The sequence below is a fragment of the Neofelis nebulosa genome, chromosome 12 (assembly GCF_028018385.1).
Source record: "Neofelis nebulosa isolate mNeoNeb1 chromosome 12, mNeoNeb1.pri, whole genome shotgun sequence".
In the NCBI taxonomy this organism is placed as follows: domain Eukaryota; kingdom Metazoa; phylum Chordata; class Mammalia; order Carnivora; family Felidae; genus Neofelis; species Neofelis nebulosa.
In genome coordinates, this window is record NC_080793.1 from 70,635,958 (window position 1) to 70,659,113 (window position 23,156).

Here is a 23,156-nt window from a genome sequence, read left to right on the forward strand (position 1 = left end):
AGAGCCCGACACGGGGCTCTAACTCACACACTGTGAGATCATGACCTGAGCTGAAGCCGGACACTTAACCGACTGAGCCACCCAGGCGCCCCTAGTTTTGTTTCTTTAACCATTTAAAAACGTAAAAACCTGGGGTACCTGTGTGGCTCAGTCAGTTGAACGTCCAGCTTTGGTTCAGGTCATGGTCTTGTAGTTCATGAGTTTGAGCCCCGCATCGGGTTCACTATTTAGTGTGTTAGAATACTCTTAGATTCCGGGATGTGGAAAATAACCTACCTAACTGAAACAACATGAGAAAATAGGAAAAAAAGAATTATTACCAACCCCCACCCCCAGCAGAATTATAATAAACTAGAAAGGTAAACAGGCAGTGTCAAATGTTTTAAGCCTGATCAAATTACACTGGATGGAGTGAGGGCAGAAGGGAAATGAAAAAGCTAATGAGTTAAGTTTGCATATAATAAATCTGAGAATACAGTAAAACCTTGGTTTGCGAGCATAATTCATTCTAGAGACATGCTTGTAACCAAAGCACTTGTGTATCAAAGTGAATTTACCCATAAGAAATAATGGAAGCTCAGATGATTCATTCCACAACCCAAAATACTTATATAAATAAATGATTACAATGCCGTAATATAATAAAATACAAAATACAGAGAAAAATAAACAAATTAACCTGTACTTACCGTGGCTGGTGTGAGGGAGACGAGAGAGGAGGGTTGTTGTGTAGGACCACTTTCACTATCACTAACAGAATCACTGTCCCCTGGCTCAGTGGAATCTTTTTCATGCAGCTATCAAATGATCCTTGCTTTTGTCTCCTTTTCAGGATTTTGTGGCAATGTGACATTGCCTTATTTGGGTGGTGCTTTTCTTTTCTTTTTTTTTTTTTTTTTAACGTTTATTTTTGAGACAGGGAGAGACAGAGCATGAACGGGGGAGGGTCAGAGAGAGAGGGAGACACAGAATCCGAAACAGGCTCCAGGCTCTGAGCTGTCACCACTAGCACAGAGCCCGACGCGGGGCTTGAACTCACGGACCGTGAGATCATGACCTGAGCCGAAGTCGGCCGCTTAACCGACTGAGCCACCCAGGCACCCCGGTGCTTCTCTTTTTTTAATGTTTATTTATTTATTTTTGAGTGAGAGAGCGTGAGTAGGGGAAGGGGCAGAGAGAGGGAGACACAGAATCCAAAGTAGGCTCCAGGCTTAGAGCTGTCACCACAGAGCCCAACATAGGGATCGAACCCATGAACGGGGAGATCATGACCTGAGCTGAAGTTGAACGCTTAACTGACTGAACCACCCAGGCATCCCTGGGTGTGCTTTTCTACAAAATGTTGCAGATTCCCACATTTTATATATCTTCCTAGTCTTCATTTGAAATGAGGGATTCCTCCACCTTTTTCTCCTCCTCTGCAGACAAGATACAGACGTAGACTTCTTATAAAACCTTGCAATTTCAGCCACTTGCGTACCTCATTTGTACTTCTCTGTGATTTCCTTCTTAACATTCACTGTTATCTCCTCCTTAACGCCTTTCTTTTCAACCTTTTTCTGCATGAGAACCATTGTATACGCTTGGCATCAATGCTGACATCAGTATAGTATAACTCTTGTCATATAATGTATTTGATATAACTGGCAATAAGGCAGCAGAGGAAAGTGTCTATATCTGCAGGCAGCCTGACCTAGAATGAAGCAAAGCATTTCTAAGCTTATTCTTGTATGGAAAAGCAAAGGACTGTCCATAGGTGCTTTGAAGTGACAAAAATACACTGGTGCCAGTTGTGGGCACCTTCCAACCTTCTGAAAAATCATTGATTTCTCCCAAACACTGACTGTGACCTGAGACTAAGCATTCAAGCATAGGAGACGATCACTTACAATCCTGCAGAGAGAGAGAGAGAGAGAGAATGAATATCATTGGCTCAGTTGTGATCATGTGCTACTCGTGTTGTAAGACATCGCCTGTCAAGTTAAAATGTATTAGAAATGTTTGCTCGTCTTGTGGAATACTGCTAGAGCAAGCTACTTGCAATCCAAGGTTTTACTGTATATTTGAGTTTGAGTATATCTAGTCAGCAAGTGAAAATCTCGATACATGTTTAACAAAGTAGTTTTCAAAGAAAGTTCAAAGAAACTTTCAGAGAAAGTTTGGAAACGTTGGCCAAGACTCATTCACTTTATGGGGATTTTTCAATAGCAATGTTGACCACATCTAGTTTTTGCCTCTTAAATTGATTTTAGAACCTAGCCTTTCCATTAGATGTGATTTTATTGTAAATACAGCCAGAATTTTTAAAATCGTAAGGCACCTGGGTAGCTCATTCAGTTAAGCTTCTGACTCTTTATTTCGCTCATGTCATGATCTCACAGTTGTGAGATTGAGTCCCACATCGGGCTCCTTGCTGAGCATGAGGCCTACTTGGGATTCTCTCTATCCCCCTCTTTTCTGCTCCTGCCCCACTTAGGCACACTCTCTCTCAAAATTAAAAAAAAAAAAAAAGAAACATAAGCTCTCCTTTACTGGTATATGTTGAGCATGTGGTTTTGGAGATCTTAGTTTTAAAATTCTTTTTTAGTTCAGTTGATTAGGAATTTGCATGCTCATTTGCAGTTCCTAAAATTATGCACAGTATATATTTTAAAACTTTCACTTTAGTTTGTCTTTTCCTTGATACAATGTGTTGTTTTTTTTTAAACAAACTTTCAGCTAGTATGTTCAATACACCAGGAATGCAGAGCTTGCTGCAACAAATAACTGAAAACCCACAACTTATGCAGAACATGTTGTCTGCCCCCTACATGAGAAGCATGATGCAGTCCCTAAGCCAGAACCCTGACCTTGCTGCACAGGTGAGTTGGTAATTGTATTCAAGAGGACTGTGCACTGTGAATTGAAATTGCATAATCAAATAATTGTGATTTTGATACATTTGTGTTATGTTGTGTTAGCTGTAGAAAAGTAGGTAAACTGTATCTCTCAATATTTTGGACAGTTTGTTTCTTTGCTGTAAATTAATTCTTCATATATAATTAAACAGCTTCATCTCTGCTATTCATTGGCTAGAAAGAAGTGTAGGTTTACTTTGTATCTACCTATATTGATTTAGGAGATGACTACAAAAGTTTTAGATTGCTCACCCTTTGGAAGATGTATTCTTTAGTGAAATGTAGATCTTGAAATGATTAAGAAGTGTTAATACATTTCTTGGAATACTTTTATTTATTAGGTCACATAGATTTTGAGTAATAGGTTCAAAATAGCAGTTATAAAATAGCCTGATATTGTTTATTTTACAGGCAGAAATTTGCAGGGACAGTGTTCTTATTCTTTCTGCTATAAATTTCTGCCCCCGAAGTTAGTATAATGGTCTTTTATTAATTTACTAATTTTCTAACTCATTTTGAAGAGATCGTAACTAAGGGAATTAGTGAACTCAACCTTGGCTGAACATTTAGGATCACTTTGAGAGCTTAAAAAAAACAACAAAAAACCATGCTCCATTCTGAGAGACTTTTATGTAATTACATTGCACTTCCTCTATCCCCAAAGTTCCCTGGGTGATTCTGATGGGCCCCTAGGTTAAGAACCATTGGAATTGAAAAACATTGGAGAATTGTTAAATAACCTTGATCATCTATAGTTCATATTTACTGTGTAGAGTATTAGGGATTTTAAAGATTTTCTGTTACAGTGTATACCCACTTGCAAAATTCTAAAAGCTTTTAAAGGTAATCACTTTCAGGGCTCCTGGGTGGCTCAGTCGGTTTAAGTGTCTGACTTTGCTCAGGTCCTGATCTCACGGGTTTGTGAGTTCATGCCCCACATCGGGCTCTGTGCTGACTGCTCAGAGCCTGGAGCCTGCTTCAGATTCCGTGTCTCCCTCTTTCTCTCTCTGCTCCTCCCCCACTCATGCTCTGTCTCAAAAATAAACACTAAAAAATTGTTTTAAAAAAGTAATCACTTTCTTCATTATGTCAAATGGAATGATTTTCATTTTCTAAATTTTGGAACTATATGGATTTCAAGTACATAATGGCAGATAGCTTTGAGTTACAGTCCTCAGCAATAACTTCTGCCCTCTTTAATGTTTGTGGAATTGGAAATAAAGAACAAGTTTTTAGGTGAATTTTTGTATATTCTTATTAATGTAAAAGTATTCTGAGTTATTAGTATTAAATGGTGTCGCTTACTGTGTTCACAGCACTTTTGTTTAAAATAAGTGTGGGATACTTCTTGATGATTGTGGTGGTGGTGATTTTTTGTCATATATATCCCAAGTCTCTAGGATTTTAAACAGATGGAGTTTTGGACACAGTTATATTTCTCAATCATTGCTTTTCTTTTACTGCTTGGTTAACTTTTCTTGTGGTTGTGTGTATTCAATATCTTCAGACACAGAGGCTTTGGGAAAGTGAGTAATTAAACATATTTTTTAAAAAAGTGTTTAAATAAAAAAAAATAAGTGTAGAAAAATATATATGTTGAGTGATCATATTTATATGTTTTTAAATGTCTATTTGACTAATTAGCATTGAATGTGCATCTCGTTTAAGTTTTTTGACTTTAATAAGCACATTCTCAGCCATTTAATTGACCTAACAACACTATAGAGTCATTTGAGCACTTTCATGTATTGTTTTTTTCAACTCTAAAGCAAAATGGTAACAAAGAAGATTAGATACTGTAGACAGTTTAGAAACATTTACAACATACTCTGGTTATCAAAAGGTTTAAAGTTTGCAGTTTATTCTGATTTTGATTTTTAGATATTCAAAAAAGTGTGAGTATAAAAACTGTATTGTTGTATAGTCAGGTAAGTTAGGAGAAATATCCTAATCAAATGAGATATGATTTTCTGAGAAAGAATGATTCCATATAAGATGACAAGCTTTCTTAAATGACCTGAATCCTGAAAGATAAATGTGATAACTTGATTAATCTGTTTGTAATAAAAAGTTTTTTACTGGAGCCAATAAAGAAGCAGGTTTGTTGATCTCAAGTAGGTATTATTTTATTTATTGTGAATTTATTGGTCACTTTGAAATGAATATCGTATATCCATAAAACACTGGCTTCTTTCTGCTTTAGTTATTTTGTTGAAATTAACTAAATAATCCACTTTGTAATAATAGGCAGAGGAGGGAAAGTGGAATTCTCTATACTTCTAGTATGTACATATAGTTAATTGCTCTCAAATATGGTTAACTACTTGAGGGCAAGGATCACTTTACCCTCCAGACTTTGGACTGGTAAATAGGCGATCAGTAAATCATTGTTAGTTGATTTTTCATTCCATGTGGGGAAAGTGATAAAACTTTTGTCTTTTTCAAAGCTAGGAGAATTAGTTTCTGGTTATGCTGTGTATTGTAATCTTATTTTCAGGTATTAATGTTAATATTGACCCTGACTTTAATTCTTAACACCTATTTGAATGATAGGAGGTATGCCACTTTTCTCATCTCTGGTGGTAGTGAGGTGAAATCCAGAGGCTAACCTTGGTGTTCTCAAATGGATTTACATCTTTCGGGTCTTAACGTATTTTAATACTTTCCCCAGAGATCTGTTGGTGCTAGTCATGGGCTGATTTTCACCTAGCAGCTCCATTTCTCTGGCAAGTTGGTTGCTGTTCTGCAGTGTGTTATTTTTCTGGACCTAATATTAGCTGTCTTGCAGTAGGCAGGTAGATTTAGTGGTTCCAGATCTGGGTTGTTCTCTGTGCAACACTTGTGTGTTGAGGTGTCTAAGCAAGCCATGTATTGTTTCATGTATTGATGCTTATGTTTATTCTGTCAGTGTAGCAGAAAATGTATCCTCCTGAATGCCAGTTACCCCCATTTTTCTTTTAAGGGCAAATATTCACCTTTGCTCAAGGAAAATCCTAAGAAAATGATTGTTTTTATTTTTTAGGATATTGCATGTCATTATCATAATCACCATTCTCATTGAGAGAGAAGATGCCTCGTTTTGGTTTTATTTTTGTTTTTTTTTTCTGGAGATCCCTCTTGTGGACAGTATCTTCCCTTCTCCTTTTTTATTCATGTTCTACCTTCCTCCCTGTAAGTGCCAGATTAGGCACTTGGGGGAAGATAGACTATTAAACAAGGTACATTACTTGTTTCAGATATTTCCAGTTAAAATTGTTTGAACACTTGCCCCATAGATGATGCTGAATAATCCCCTATTTGCTGGAAATCCTCAGCTTCAAGAACAAATGAGACAACAGCTCCCAACTTTCCTCCAACAAGTGAGTAAGAAAAGATGCTAGCTATCTTCGGTAATGATTTGCTTGAAAAAGTTTGATGATAAACATTTTCCTTGCTCTTCTCTGGCTGATAGCAAAATATAGAAGTTAGTTTGATAATGCTGTCAATTCACAGAGAATTCAGCTTGATCTTAACTGAGCCCCATTTCACTGCTGACCTTTTGCTTATATTTCTTAAACATAAATTCTGAGGAGAGGACCATTTTGTTTTTGCTTTTGAGGATTTAGGATTCTGAATGCTTCGTTAATGCCATAAACCATTTCCTTTCACTTTACTAACTTTGAAGTGCTTCATTGTGTCATGTTATGCTTTATGGTTTAACTAATCTCGAGTAATGGGAAGGAGCACTACCCTATCCTATTTTACAGGTTTGGTTTCTTTGTAATGTTTAATTCCTACAAATAATGGAATGTCTCTTTTTGAGGGGTAGATCTCATTTCCTCAAACTCGGAATTAGCAAGATTAAAATTGGCAGAGTTGTTCTATAAGGAAGGTTTTATTATAAAAAAATACTTGAGATTGGAATGGTATTTTATTATTTAAAAAGACAAAAGAGAAGTCAGTCTTGGTGTTTTGAAACTGGTAGTTCTAGGGCTTTTAAACATACAAATGATCTCAGGCCTGTAAGCCATTATCCAAGGTTAGTTATTGTCTTTGATCTATTGTAATGATGTTAATGTTAGCCTATCTTTTTTGGTCAGTCAGGTGGTGTATATTTGGAAGTAGTGAAACTGAACTCAGGACACACATATTAACTTCAAATTTGGAACTATTGTTTTAGAGTGTATCTTACTGGTAAAATTGTTACATTGGCAACAGATAACGCTTGGTCAGGAGGAATAGGTGGCTTTCACCATATTACCACGTTAAATAAACTTGTGCAGTTGGAGGTTGTCTCTTAGAAATAACACTTCTATCTTCTGTTGGAGAAGGGGAACAGTTGTGGCTTTGGGAGCGTAGCTCCTGATTGTCTTTCATTATGAAAAATGGCTTTCATGCTGGACTTGGGAGGAAGTCAGTTAATGATTTGCATACTAGGTTTGTTGTCAAGGAGGAGGTGCTTGTGTTTATTTGGGGAAAGAAATTCTGGATTACCAGTGTCTGGGAGTAAGGTTGTAAATTTTCTCCAGAAACACAGCAAAGAAACATTTAAATTTTACTTTCACTGATTTTAATTCCCTTGTTAACCACCTGTTTTCTTTCTTCCTTAGATGCAGAATCCGGATACATTATCAGCAATGTCAAATCCTAGAGCCATGCAGGCCTTGTTACAGATTCAACAGGGTTTACAGACATTAGCAACGGAAGCCCCCGGCCTGATCCCAGGGTATGCTTATTTGGGGGCGATTTTGAAAGTGCATAGTGGTTATTTCTTCTCTCTGAGCATTTCATACTTCGGTATCGTTGTGCCTATTTTTGTTGGGATTGTTTTCAAGACCTAATTTTCAAAGTTGAAAATGCTCATTTTAAGAAGATAACAGCTTACCATCAGCTGGCCTGGTCTGGCTTCCTGTTGCAGGAGCTTAGGGTATATGACCAATTTGTGCTTTCCTAGGTTTACTCCTGGCCTGGGGGCATTAGGAGGCACTGGAGGCTCTTCAGGAAGCAGCGGGTCTAACTCTGCACCTGGTGACAACCCAAGTCCCACGACAGGAGCCACTGAACCTGGACACCAGCAGTTCATCCAACAAATGCTGCAGGCTCTCGCTGGAGTAAATCCTCAGGTAAAGATTCTTTTCTGCTCACATTTTATATTCCTTGTTGGAAATTTAGAAATTTCTGCAAACAACCAAAAACAGAAAGAGACAGTCCTCCAGGGTTTAGAATGTCATAAAAAGCACACTCTTATAAAACAGGCATTACGAAAATGAATGACTTGGGTGTACTATTAGACACTGAATGAAACGTTAAAGTTGTAGGGAAGAAATGCTGCAACTTTGCCTTATTTGGAAGTTGCCTTTAAAAATGCGTTTTTTAGAGTCCCTCTTTGGAAATCACTTGAAATTTGTTGTATTTTATAAACGTTTGTCAGGGAGGAACAGACACTTGATTATCCCAAATACCTCCTAAACCTACGGTAACTACAGTTCTGTTTAGTCCTTGTATTTTGACTTAAAGAAAAAAATCCCACCTCACCTTACCCACTACCATCTCCTCTGGGAACTTGTGTAATATACGTAAACCTCACAAATACGGCTTAAAAATGTAGACTTCTAATAATGTCTTACATCTAGAAACATTTATTAGCTTTACTAAGAATCTGCCATCGTACGAAGATGGTGGCCATTTCAAACCGCTACAGTAGATTGCCCCCATAATTCCACATGGCAGTAATACAGCATGCTTTCTGATTTTAAGCCTTTTAAAGAAACAGGACAGGGTTTTGTCTTATAGAGTATTTGTATTCCCAATATATGGCCTCTGGCTCGGTGTAATATTCATGGAATTATTAAGAAGAAAAGATTTTAGGTATTGGACAGAATTGTTATAGAAGTTGAACAGTCTACAGGCCTCCCCGTTAATTATCACATCAGCTAGGATTGATTGATCATTTGTGTATTTTTGTCTTCATTTCTGGAAAAAGATGTGGTGCAGCTGTTTGTGTATTCCGTGGGCCTGGACCTCGAGCTGTCCTGGACACGTGACTGGCCAGTGCAGGCATCCGGTGCCCATTCTAAGCCACATTCGAACTTTAGAATTGTGTATGTGAGGACACTGGCAATAAGTACAAAATAAAATCATTAATTCTGAACTAATTTGTATATATACTTTCGTTTCCTGCATATTTTTCAGCTTCTTAAATATATCTAATGGGTGATGTTTATTAAGCGATTTTTTTTTTTTTTTTTAAAGCAGAGTTTTGTGCTTTATCTGACAGGATCATTTAAGTATAAATAAGACTATTTAAAGTAACAAAATTAAGTGCTAATGGACTTTTAAATATGTTGACCATGTTTCAAGAGAGCCAGTGCTTTTATAGCCTAGTAGAGCAGCATATGTTGTAAGAAAGCAATTAGAACTTTAGAATTTATTTAGGTGTGACACGGACTGATTTTCCTTAGAGTTTTGGTTAGTTTTTTTTTTTTTTCTTTTTTATTTCCCTTTAACAGCTACAGAATCCAGAAGTCAGATTTCAGCAACAACTGGAACAGCTCAGTGCAATGGGATTTTTGAACCGTGAAGCAAACTTGCAAGCGCTAATAGCAACAGGAGGTGATATCAATGCCGCTATTGAAAGGTTACTGGGCTCCCAGCCATCATAGCAGCATTTCTGTATCTTGAGAAAATGTAATTTATTTTTGATAACGGCTCTTAAATCTTTAAAATACCCGCTTTATTTCATTTTGACTCTTGGAATTCTGTGCTATAAACAAACCCAATATGATGCATTTTAAGGTGGAGTGCAGTAAGATGTGTGGGTTTCTCTGTATTTTTTTTTTTTTTTTAACGGTGGGAATCAATGCTTTTTCATTTAAGGCTACTGCATGCATCAAACACTCTGCATTTATTGTAATTTTTAAAAAAAAACATCACCTTTTATAGTTGGGTGAACAGATTTTTGTCCTGCATCTGTCCAGTTTATTTGCTTTTAAACATTAGCCTATGGTAGTAATTTATGTAGAATAAAAGCATTAAAAAGAAGCAAATCATTTGCGCTCTATAATTTGTGGTACAATATTGCTTATTGTGACTTTGGCATGTAGTTTTGCAAACAAAATGCTGTAAGATTTATACTACTGAGAGTTTTTGCTTTATTTGTATACAATATAGTATGCACATTTGGGATTGCATTTCTAGAAACATACTGCAATAGATTATCTGAGCAAAGCACTTGTAACCAAAAAAGTGGAGATAAGGAAATACTTTAAAGCTGAGTATTTCCTAATTGTGTAGAATCTTACAGCATCTTTGATAAACATCTCTCAGCAAAAGTGCCGGTTAGGTTTGTTGGAAATATAGTAGAAAAGCTGATTCTGGTTATTTCTCTAAGGACATTTAATTGTACAGACAACATAATGTAACATTGTGTCAACATTCACAGATTGACTGTAAATTACCTTCATCTTTGCGCAGACTGAAGGGGCACTGTAGTACAGCCCAAAAGTGCATCTGCCTAGGACTCTTCAGCTTCTCCCATAGGTAGTTTAACAGGCATTACGATTTGTAATTGAAATGTTGCTTTCACTGAAAGTGTCTTGATGTTTCAGTTATTTTTAATTGCCATATAAAAATAGAACTATCTTTTGGGTTTATCAGTTTTCTCATGCACAGGCAATACATAAATTTAAAATGATTTGTGAGCCACTTGTTTCTGAAGTGTTTTGGTAGTTCTATTAAGAAATAGTTAAATATTGTGCTTTTCAGAGCCTCAGAGAAGGGGAGCTGGGGGCGGGGGGTGGGGGTCTCTCCTGGATTGGGCCAGCCTAAATAGTACTGGCAACCAAGATTCTGTTAGGATTTCTGTGCATATAGTGTAGTAAAAAGGTATCATTCAGGGGTGAAAAACAAAGAGCCGTTTTAACAATGTTGAATTCATTGGGCTGTTGTTCTACAGCCTTTTTCTTCCCTCCCCAAAGAAGTTCTGTTTGCCTAACTCTCAAACTGTTGGGGTGTGGTACATTCCTTTAGGACCAATTAAAACATAACTTTGGGGTCAGTAATATATTTGGCTGACTCTGGTTCAGTATTCTCTTAGGTCGTTATATTCTCTCATGTACAGTTACAGGAAATTAAAATGTTAAAGTAACCTAAAATGAGTTCAGACCAATAAAATCAAGGGAAATACAAGTTGAATTCCATTACTTCTGTAAGTTGCTTGCTATTAAAAAAGGTCAAGAGGCCAGGTTGCCCACCAGCCCGTGCACAGTTCTGACACTTTCCCCAGAAGGAAAACATGAATGACGATCAAGGGAGAGGCAGGACTAGAGGACGTTGTTAAGGATGATATTCATGTGTCTTTGCTCTCTCTGCCTTATGCCTCAGTGTGGTCAAGAAACTTTTGTACTGGCGAATGGTGGTATACAGTGTGGGGTAGTGTCATAACCAATTTGACAATTTATTAATCACAAAATAACAATAAATCTCTAGCTTTTACACTTGGTTTGTCTTGCCTCTTTTGTAGATAGAAAAAGATGTCTTCAAGACTACTGAAGTTGATTTACCCCAGATTTTATCACACTTAAATCATTCTTTATCAGTTTTTAAGTTTCCCCAATTAAAATGAGTATACACTGTATTGTGTATTAAAAAGATAACCAACTGGATGTCAGGTGACCTGGGCTCTGCTTGCTGCTTTTGGTACCTAACTGTTATTTGACTTTGAGTAAAGACATCATGATATCTTTGCTGTAAAAGTGCTGGTGAGGCCTGTTCAGCACACCGGACTGGGTGATCTCTTGAGTACCTTACAGCTGCTGCGATGGTACTATCTTGTTGTTGTTTGGTTCTAATATGTTTTAGATCTAAATACCTTTTTAGGAGTTCAAAATACTTAAAAAGTCTCAAAAGCATTAAGAACACTTAAAATATTTTAGGCTTACATTGTTCTCATATTGGGTTATTAATTGCAAATTGAATAAATAATGGAATCATGAAGATAACATTTCAGAATCTTATTTCCCAAGTGGAAGATTTGTGGTACTGTAAACAAAGTGTAGAGAATGTTGAACAGTCAGATAAATGGCAGTTGGCCTCTGTGTGTTCAGAATTGGAGCGGCAGACTCTGCTTAAATATACGAATGAAAGGAGTCTTGTTTGGGGAGACATTATTACTATGTTAATTCAGTAGGCAAATTACAACAAAATAAGACGGATGAAAATGTCACTAACAGTAATACAAGTTAAGGGTAGCTGCATGTCTGTGCTTGTACAAAACACAAGATTGTGTGGTTAAGGCAGGGAAATGCTGCATACTCTACTTCCTCTCTTAGAGATTAACACTAAACATGTTAACATCACCAGGAAGCCCTGCATTAAAGAAATCTGTTTAAAGTTGTCAATCCATTCTCACCGAACACACCTTGGGAAAAGTGTCCTTAGCAAACCTGCACTTCTCTGGTATTGCACGTGGTACTCTCTTCTCTTCTTGTATTGTATCTGTCATCATGCTTTATGTAAAGCCTACCTGCCGTTCTTTCTGGTCTCGGATCTGAAGTCTTCCTAAGCCGTGTTCACCAGTGATGAATTTGAAGTGATTAATTTTAGTGTCAACTGCTGCACTCTGTCCCTCTCGTTTGCCTTACAGCTCTGGGTTTGGGTGGTTGTGTTTGTTTCATTGTTTTGTTTTGTTTTAATGTGTTTTTTTTCTGCTCTGAAATCTTGTTCATTACTTAAGTAATATTAAATGTTCTTCCTTGACTGCACATGTGTATCATTCCTTTAATCAACTATAGGCAGCCATTGCCTTAGAAAGTTAACATTTATTGGACATCTGTTAAGTATAGGGTTCTTTTCTAGTTGCTCAGAGTATAGCAGTAAATAAAACATGTCCATTTGAGGTTTACATAGGAGAATGTAGGGAGACACCAATAAACAGAACCTATACATTTAGCTTGGTTAGGTAGTAACAGTGCTCTGGCAAAAAAATTAAGCAGAGTAAGGAGCCTAGTTCAGGAAGAAGGTGTTATTTTATGTAGGTGGTCTGAGAAGGATTTATTGAGAGTGACATTTAAATAGAGACATGAAGGTGACCTGCGAGGGTGAATAACTTTCCAGGAAGAGGGACATCCAATGAAATGGCCCAGTGATGGGAGCTTTCTGAGTGTTTATAGAACACAGGGAGTTCTGTGTGCCTGGGCAAGGTGAGCAAGGGAGACAGTGCTGTAGGGAATATGATTGGAGACATGAGGGGAGGGGAGTGGCCTCAGATATGGAAGGCTTAATACCACAGGTTTTGTGTCCCATCCTCAGGGTTTTCTGATGTACTGGTTCTGGGTTTGGAGGAGAATTTGCATTTCTAACAAGTTCCTAGGTGAGAACCACGGGCTAGGGGAACCAGGGTGGAAGCAGGGAAACAGGAGGTAATAATCTGGGTGAGAGATCACATGGGTTTGGACTGGGTTGGTAGCAGTGGAGGGTATTAAGAAGTCAGATTTGAGGTATGTTTTGAGGGCAGAGCCAGTTGGATTTATTGATGAATAAAACTGAGGTTAAGAGCAAGAGAGGTGTCAAGCAGGGTGAACAAGGTACAGACATCTATGGGGCGGAGTATAAATCTGAAGTTTTGTTTTGATGTGTTAAGTGGGATGTACTTGATAGGACATATAAGTGGAAATAATAGGAAGGCAGTTGGAAGAGAGGTTCAGGCTATGGCCAAGTTGTGTAGCTGCCACTGTATATATCTGGTATTGAAAGCCAAAGAACTAGGCCAGTGGTTCTCAACCAGAAGTGATTCTGCCCTCCAGGGGGCTCTTGGCAATGTCTAGAGACACATTTCTTTCTTTCTTTCTTTTTTTTTTTTTTTAATTTAAAAAAAAAATTTTTTTTTTTAATGTTTATTTTTGAGACAGAGACCGAGCATGAACGGGGGAGGGTCAGAGAGAGGGAGACACAGAATCTGAAACAGGCTCCAGGCTCTGAGCTGTCAGCACAGAGCCCGACGTGGGGCTCAAACTCACAGACTGTGAGATCATGACCTGAGCCGAAGTCAGACGCTTAACCGACAGAGCCACCCAGGAGCCTCATGTTTATTCATTTTTGAGACAGAGAGAGACAGAGCATGAATGGGGGAGGGGCAGAGAGAGAGGGAGACACAGAATCTGAAACAGGCTCCAGGCTCTGAGCTGTCAGCACAGAGCCCGACGCAGGGCTCGAACTCACGGACCGCGAGATCATGACCTGAGCCGAAGTCGGACACCCAACCGACTGAGCCAACCAGGCTCCCCAATTTTTTTTTTTTAATTTTTTTTTAAACATTTATTTATTTTTGAGACAGAGAGAGACAGAGCATGAACAGGGGAGGGGCAGAGAGAGAGGGAGACAGAATCGGAAGCAGGCTCTAGGCTGAGCCATCAGCCCAGAGCCCGACGCGGGGCTTGAACTCACGGACTGTGAGATCGTGACCTGAGCTGAAGTCGGATGCTTAACCGACAGAGCCACCCAGGCGCCTCATGTTTATTCATTTTTGAGACAGAGACAGAGCATGAATGGGGGAGGGACAAAGAGAGAGGGAGACAGAGAATCTGAAACAGGCTCCAGGCTCTGAGCTGTCAGCACAGAGCCTGACGCGGGGCTCGAACTCACGGACCGCGAGATCATGACCTGAGCCAAAGTCAGATGCCCAACCAACTGAGCCACCCAGGCGCCCCAATTTTTTTTTTTTTTTAATGTTTATTTTTGAGAGAGAGAGACAGAGTGTGAGCTGGGGAGGGGCAGAGATAGGGAGACATAGAATCTGAAGCAGGAGCTGTCAGCACAGAGCCCGACGCAGTGCTCGAACCCAAGAACTGTGAGATCATGACCTGAGCTGAAGTCGGACACTTAACTGACTGAGCCACCCAGGCACCCCATAGAGACACATTTCTTTAAAAAAAATATTTATTTATTTTGAGAGAGAGAGCGCACATGCGCACGAGCTGGTGAGAGGAGGAGAGGGGCAGAGAGACAGAATCCCAGGCAGGCTCCACACTGCCAGCACAGGGACCAACATGGGGCTCAGTCTCACGAAATGTGAGATCATGACCTCAAGAGTCAGATGCTTAACCAACTGAGCCACCCAGGCACCCCTGGAGACACATTTTTTTGACATCACGATTGGGGCTGCTGTAGGTGTCCTGTGAGCTAAACATTTTGCAGTACACAGGATGGCTCCCTCAACTAAGATTTATCTGGTCCGGAATGTTACAGTGCCAAGGTTGAGAAATCCTGACCAGATGAATTGCAGAGTGAGTGTTGATAAACACACTTTGGGAGGATTGAGCCTTCGTTTACTCTTACTTTCCAGTTGAGGGAGATGAGAGGAAACCAGCAAAGTAGAACTGAGAGGCCCTGAAAGCCAGGAAGGAACGCTTTCACAAGGAGGAAGATGGTAAATGAACTGTGTTGCTTTACATACTCGTCATGGTTTGAGTATTAGGAGCTACTCCCTTCGGGACTGTGATAGGGGTCTTATGGAGTGATGAGGGTAAAACTCTGGTTAGAGTGCACCGAGGAGGTATCAGCAGACATAGAGGTCTGAAGTAAAGAGAGTCAGAGAGATGGGGGCACAGCTGTCGAGGAGAGTGGTGGTGGTGTGCAGGAAGTTAGCCTTTTGTATTCTTTTAAGATGGGAAGTACCACGGCATATTTGTCTTCCAGTACAAGTGATTGGAGTGGGGGAAAGCTTGATTTAGGTGGAGAACACGGGGTAATTGTTTTCTACCAAAAAGTACAAAGAGAAAGGAGTTAACTAGCTTGTGATCCCCAGAATAGGTTTTATAAATAAGCAAGCACACATGCACGCGCCCCTTTGTTACACAGGCTGAAGTGTGAGGGAAAGGCTTTCTTTGTCTCTCCAGCCATCATATTCCCTTCCTTTGTTTAGGAGTGGTACGTTCCAGCCCATCTGAAATATTTTTTGTGGCCAGCCCTTTCAGAAGTGAACAAAAGCACCCCCCGCCCCACAGCTTTTGTGTGATGGAAGAGGATGAGGTTGAGATTTCTTGCAGAGCTGGACAGCGATGAAACACGCGCTCAGATTGTAATTCCAATTTAAACTTGTGAACATTTGTTGTATTTCAGATTCCCCGATTGACACGTAGCCTGTCCCAGATCCACAGCACCAGTGTGTCTTACTTGCCACTCTGTGCTTAAAACAGAGCGAGGCACACGTTAGAGGTCCCAGTAGTTTTCCTTAAAAGGTCAGTGCTGAAGTACTTCTGTGTATTCAAGTTAGCTTTCTTTTTTCTTTTTCCAAAGCTGCTCTGAGAGGGAAGGGAATTTCCCCCTGTGCTGTGTTGTCTACTGCTTCGTAACAAACTACCCCACAGTTTGGGTAGGACTTGGTGAATGCTGCTGGAGCAACTGCACAGGGGCTGGGGTACTTACATTCAGGACAACTTCTTGCCACCGTTGTTTAATTCCTACATTCTTTCACCTGGGAGTGTGGTCGGGGTCTCATTTCCTGTCCATGTGGGCCTTTTTACAGAGTATTTGTGCTTCTTTACAACATGGTTGATAGGTTTCAAGATCAAGTATTTCGAGAGACATGAATGCTGTCAGTTTTTAAAGGTCTGGGCCCTGAGTTGGTCTAGTGTCATTTCTCCCATATTTTAATGGTCATTCTTAGCTTGGCCAGATTTACCGGTCCCAGGCCCCACTTCTTGATGTGTAGAATGTCAAAGGATTTGTAACTATCTTAATTTACCATAACTATGATCCCAGAAGGGGGAAAATGTTAGAGGAGCACAATTTTCTTCAATGTTTACTCTTTCCCAAGGAAGAAGTAGTAACTTGCCTATGTGTAGAATACTGTAGAAGAACTGTGTACACTTGACTGAGCCCCTTTTCTGGTCTGCTGTCCTAGCGCATGGTAATAAGGTTAGCAAGACAGGCTCTGCTTTGTGGGGAAAGCCTGTGGTTTGGGTTCTTTTTTGTTTCGTTTGGTAAAAATTGTGATAATCTAGATGCAGTAAAATTTATTGCAATTAGAGTGTATAGTTCACTGGTATTAAGTAAATTCACAGTGTTGTGCAACCATCACAATCATACAGAACTTCATCTCCCCAAAAGGAAGCCTTATAGCCATTAATTAAGCAGTCTCTTAACCATTTCTCTACAACCCTGGCAGCCACTAGTCTGTTTTCTATCTGGATTTACTTCTTTTGGGTATTTCATTTAAATGGAATTACATAATATGTTTGGGCTTCTGGGTCTGGCTTCTTTCCCTTCATATGTTTTCCAGGTTTATCCATATTGTAGCATGTATGAGTACTTCATTCCCTGTCGTGGCTGAGTAACAAACACTCCATTGTATGGACAGGCGACACTTTATTCATCCATCTGTTGATGGACACTTCCACCATTTGGATATTGTAAATAATGCTTGTAACATTGGTATAGAAGTATCAGTTTGAGTCTCAGTTCTTTTGGATACATACCTAGAGTGGAATTGCTGGGTCATGTGTAGTAATTTTCAGTTTTAACTTTGAGGAACTGCCTATTTTCACGGTGGCTACACCATTTTACGTTCCTACTAGCAGTGTATGGGTTCCAGTTTTCTCTGCATCCTCGCCAGCACTTGTATTTTCTGTTTCTGTTTGTTTTTAAATTACAGCCATTTTCCTGGTGTGAATTGGTATGTCATTGTGGTTTTGACTTGCGTTTCCCTAAGGACTAGTGATGAGTATTTTTTCTTGTGCTTTTTTATTGGCCGCTTGTATGTTGTCCGTGGAGAAATGTTTAAGCCCTTTGTCCCTTTTTAATTCTGTTTTTTTGTTGTTGAGTTGTAGGAGTTCTTTATATGTTCTGGATATTAAATCTTTTCAGATATGATTTGCACATATTTTCCCCCTTTTCTGCAGGTTGTCTTTTCACTTTCTTGATAATGTCTTTTGCACAAAAGTGTTTAATTTTTGATGAAGTCCAGTTTATCTTTTTTTTCTTCTTCTGTCACTTTGCTTGTGGTGGCATATTTAAGGATCCATTGCCAAGGGTGGCTCAATCAAGTGTCTGACGTTTGATTTTGGCTCAAGGTCATGATCTGCCGTGAGATCGAGCCCAACGTGTTGCTCTGCGCTGACAGTGTGGAGCCTGCTTGGGATTCTCTCTCCCTTTCTCTCTGCCCCTCCCCAAGCCATGCTCTCTGTCTGTCTCTCAAAGTAAATGAACTTAAAAACAAACAAACAAACAAACAAAAAAAGACTTCATTGCCAAATCCAAGGTCATGAAGATTTTTCTCCTGTGTTTTCTTCCAAGAATTTTATGAATTTAGCTCTTATGTATAGGCCATTGACCCATCTGAATTGGTTCTGTGGTTCTAGATTTGCAGCAGAAAGACAAGAGTTCTGACAATTTCCATTCCTCTCTTTCAAGAAAAAAGAAAGAAAAGGAACAAAGACAAATAATGCCTCAAACAGAATATGGCAGCTAGATGTTAAAATGTAGCTAGTTGTAGACCGTGCTCTTGGCCAACCTGAGATCTTAGGTTTTCTCACAACAGTCTTAAAGTTCTTTATTTCCTCTTCTCATACCTATCTCCACTCTGTCTGCATGTCCTGCCACTCAGTATGGCCTCCATCTTTCAGTGATCAAAATGTGATTTGTGTCCCATCCAGACACTAAGCTTATGGTCTCGTGTACTGTATGCACTGTGACCACCAATCCCAGTCTTAATGTGGTACCTTTGGAAATCCAAACGTCACATAGGAAGCAGACAGTAGGTGCAAACCAGCCGAGCAAAGGCATGCGGGTGAAATCTGTAATCTGTGAAGAGGAAGCAGTTCCAACCCTGGCCTCACATCAAAAGCAACTGTAGAGGTGACAAAATAAGCCTGCTCCAGACTAAGTGGAATTGTTCTATTGTGGGTAAAGTCGGGCATAGGTTTTTAAAGCTGAAGTGACTGTAATATGCTGCCACGGTTAGAACAACTTACTTAAAGGGAAATGGGAATTTATTAGTAATTGAAGGCAGTGCTTCTCAACATCGTTGTGCACGTACATCACCTGGGATCCTGTGCATACTCTGATACAAAAACTAAATGGATCCAAGACCTAAATGTAAGAGCTAAAACTATAAAGCTCTTAGAAGAAAACAGGTGTAAATCTTCATAACTTTGGACTAGGCAGTGGTTTCTTAGCTACAACACCAAAAACACAAGCAGCCAATGAAAAATAAGTTCGACTTCAGCAGACTCTAACTTTTGTACTTCAAAGTTGATCAAGTAAACAAACTCCAGAGAATGGGTGAGACTATTTGCAGATTGTGTATCTGTTAAGAATCTAGTATCCAGGACACAGAACTCTTACAGAACAATAAAAAGAGAAAAAACAACCCAAGGCACGATGGATTTGAATAGATATTTCTCCAAACACAATAAGCAAATGGCCAAATAAGCACAGGAAAATATGTTCAACATCATTAGGGAAGTGCAAATCAAAACCTTAATGAGGTACCACTTCACATCCCCTAGGATGGCTGTAATCACAAAGATAGAAAATAACAAGTATTAGTAGGATTGCAGGTGGGAATGTAAAATGGTGCCACTACCTAGAAACCAGTTCAGCAGTCTTTACAAGATTAACCACAGGAGCCCCAGCTACAGAAGGAAGTGGTATAGATCCTGAGAGATTAATCCACTAGTTCCCTGTTACTCAACCCTCTGACCTCAGGGTAAAACCAACTACAGCAACCTGACCCTTACTTAAGATGGAAAGCCTACCAGATGCCCACTTCTTAAGAAGAGAAGTTCAAGTTAAACCCTCTGAGTTCTGCTTGTGTTCAAGAGGTAAATGTGTCCTCAGCTACTTCAAATTTAGGCCTAAAAGACCTTAGTGACAATAATCTGACAATTAGAGGGAAGAAAAGCAATGCCTGTCATCCAGGAGCTGACTTGCTACTAAAAGTGGGGTCTCTGTCCTGCTGAATAATCTTGCAAAATACCTACATAGCTACAAGACTGCTCCGTGACCAAAGTCAAAAGACCCGTTTTGTAATTGTGCCTGCACACAGAGAAGAACATGAACATTGTCCAGTCTGCAAAAAATAACCAGGTATCTCCCTGTTCTAATACACTTCTTTATGAATGATAGCTTTAGCCTCAGTTCATTTTCTCACCTTACTAAGGTACCCAATCATCCCCTACTTCCTAAACAGCTTCCTTGAATCCTCCCTTAGTTCACCTAATGTGTCCAAATCATAAGTCCTTTTGTGACCTCTTCCTGTGATCCCCCCAGTTCTGAAGGTGTGTTCTTCTTTATCTAAGGAGCAACAGACCCAGCCTGTGTAATGCATGTATGTTCCTGCATCACCTGGAGCGCTGAGCAGTGGCTGCATTTATATAAAGCATGCATTTTCCATTGTGCCATGGTCCTCACCACTCCCTGATGTCTGTCATATCCCGCTATTGTTTTTGCTAGGCACTCTGGGCATTCAAGTGTGCAGGTCCTGCCATCGCCATGATTTGGGGACATTTTTCCCCCAGCACCATCTGATTGGATCCTTAGTTAAGGTATGTGTTAGATATTCACCATTAGGTCTTGGGTCCTCCTGAGTGATGGCCCATGATTTTCCAACCTTAACCCAAAAAGTGACATTCAGTTTCTACAGCATCTAGGATTGCTGGGGGGAATCTCCACTGGAGGGATTGAAGATTGTCTGGAAGTCAGCACCAGGCTATACATTTTACACCTGAGATTCTGCAAAGGTTGAAACACCTCCCTGCATTGAGGCCCAACACAGCTTATAGCTTGTAGGCTGATATCTAATCAGATTCCACTTCCTTGGTAATCGCTAAGCAATCATAATCCCATACTACAGTTAATACTTTGTAATTTCAATCATTTTGAACATACAGCTTTGCTATTGAGTGAATGGAGAATAAACTTGCATAGTTTCAGAAAATGAAAATCTCTGGTTGATGCTGTTTTTAAAGTCAACCTGTTTTATTATTTAAGTTCATTTTGGGGAGTATTTGCATGCATGAGTGGGGGAGGGGCAGAGTGAGGGAGAGAGAATTCCAAGCAGGCTCCGTGCTGTCATCACAGAGCCGGACACTTAACCGACTGAGCCACCTGGGTGCCCCAAGTCACCCTGTTTTAATTTCTCCCTTCTTGCACTCCCATCCACTGACAGGTAGTTTGCTCATCAGAGCAGTCTCTAGAGAGGCCTGGCCTGACAGGTGTCAGTTCCCGGACCTTTGGGGCACCTGGAGGTGACACCCATAGTGGTGTCTTGCCTGTGGTTACTCAGTGTGTGGCGGTGCTGTGTCCAGAGCTCAGCCTTTCCGGCCTCCTGATTCCAAAGCTGGTGCGCAGATCTTGGAATCCTGTCAGGCCTCAAGAGCTGGGGAGGGCTGGAAGGAGACCTATCAGAGCCCAAAGACTCAAGATTCTCGTACTTAGCAGGGGTTCACAAGCTCCTCCACAGTCCAAAAAGCAGGAGTGAGAGTTTGTCCTGTGGCCACACTCCCTCAGACTCCCAGGGGTGATGAGTATAACAAGAGCCAACATTTGTTGAGCAGTTGGCGTGTCAGTTTGGGTCTCTGCACTGTGCATGTCTCTGTTCTCCCAATTGTATTAGGCGGGCGGTGTTTTATAGGAGAGGAAAATATTTAACCTGAGCTTGCTCCCTGGTGGGACAGGTGGTTAAGTGGTTATTTGCAGGGTTGAGAAAATCAGGTTGAGACAAGTCTCACCTGCCTCTTCTTGCCAGGTCGTAGAGGCTGAGCAGAAGGGTGGTCAGACCTGGGTGGGGAGCCAGGGGCAGGACCTGTGGCTGCCACAGGTGTTCTTGTGGGTGGGAGAGCGGCCTGTGCTTGCGGTGTCCCCCTGAGGTGCCACCAGAGGGCAGTACTGGCTCATACCTTGGCATCCCTGTGGCCATCTTGGGGAAGATTTGAGCAGTGGTTGGTTCCCATCCCCACCAGATTCAGCACTCCTTTTTATTTTTGAACAACTGTTTTCTAATGCCTTCCCCCCGCCCCCCCTCCCCCCCCTTACCACTTTGAAGTGAAACTGATTGGTAGTAGAACTTACCCAGCAAATAGTAAATAGGATGCCTTAACTCTAAATGAGAAAAAGGGAAAGTAACTTGTAATCAGTTAATGAGTTTCAGTGTGTAACACTTGGACACAGTTACACTAGACCAACACAGTGGAGCAGCTGGATGCTTGTGCCTGTAGGTGGATCACTGTGAATGAAGCATTACAAACACAGATTGATGTAGGTGTGTTATATTCATGACAGAAAAACCCACCATGATTTTCTGAAAGGACGACTCTAAGTAAAATTAAAACTAAAAAGGAATACAGTTGTTCCTTTATGGCATTCTTGGAAATTTCAGGGTATGTTACAACTGCGAAAGTATTTTTATTTATAGATTCTGTGCCTCTATAATTATAAACAGGCTTTTCAAGGTCCTCTGTGACTGTCCAGCAGGATATTTGAAAATCTATTCTTTTTGTGAGCAACTGCCTTCGCTGAGAACTCTAGCTGGTGCCAGAGGAGACAAGATGCCCTGTCTTTCCACCCCCACGTAAGCTACCTGAGAGCCAGAGCTTTGCATCCTCAAACCCTGCAGAGTGCCCATCCCAGTACCCAGTGTGGGCTCACTGAGTACAGTGGACTGAGTCTTTCCTCTGTGACTAGGGGTGACTCTCAGCCAGCCTGAGCATGTTGACTGGCCGACTTGAAGGACCGTGAATAATGAGGACTGAAGTCAGGCAGGAGATGCCTCTCAGATATCCAGGCAGAGAGGAAGATCTGAGGTTTCACATGTTCCTTAAGCAAAGTCTGCCTGCCCAGGAGGGCCCTTTCAGTCTCCTGGCATGCCAAGCACATATTCTACTTGCAGTTCCCAAGACAGACTGCATGCCCTTGTGAAAAAAACTAGATAACTGGTTCCAAAGCTCACTTTCTGGCCAGAGCTGATCAGTGGCCCATAGAGTAGCTGGATCCTGTGGCCTCGGTCAGGATACAAGGATAAGGGAGCTTCTTTCTGGAGTCTCTGGGGGACAGGCTGAAACAGGCCAGAGTGCAGCTGCCCTCCCCGGGGCCCAGAATGCACCCTGCGCAGCCTCACCTAGCTCAGCTGCTCCTGACACATTCCTGACCTTCGGGAAGGTTCATTTCATCTCTTGGCCACAGCAGCTCTGGTGTTCCTTCCTCGCCCTAGAGTCCACTGCTGATGGTTTTTGCAGTGGAAAAGCAGGTGGCTGACACCAGCCTGGTCTCATGGTGTCTCCATAA

The 23,156-nt window shown here is 40.6% G+C and overlaps 1 protein-coding gene and 1 pseudogene across 2 annotated transcripts in view; both read left to right on the top strand.

Moving 5' to 3' along the window:
- Positions 1-11,369, top strand: part of UBQLN1 (ubiquilin 1) — a 46,460-nt gene extending 35,091 nt beyond the window's left edge. Inside the window, exons 7-11 of one of the 2 annotated variants that reach the window (XM_058695599.1) lie at positions 2,719-2,861; positions 6,173-6,256; positions 7,487-7,602; positions 7,831-7,999; positions 9,386-11,369. In XM_058695599.1, the coding sequence (XP_058551582.1) occupies positions 2,719-2,861; positions 6,173-6,256; positions 7,487-7,602; positions 7,831-7,999; positions 9,386-9,538 (665 nt within the window). In that variant the 3' untranslated portion in view covers positions 9,539-11,369. The remainder of the gene's footprint in view (positions 1-2,718; positions 2,862-6,172; positions 6,257-7,486; positions 7,603-7,830; positions 8,000-9,385) is intronic. The other variant, XM_058695600.1, reaches the window with a different exon arrangement.
- A 3,078-nt stretch (positions 11,370-14,447) lies between these two features.
- LOC131492012 (thymosin beta-4-like) overlaps positions 14,448-23,156 on the top strand; it is a 30,794-nt pseudogene continuing 22,085 nt past the window's right edge.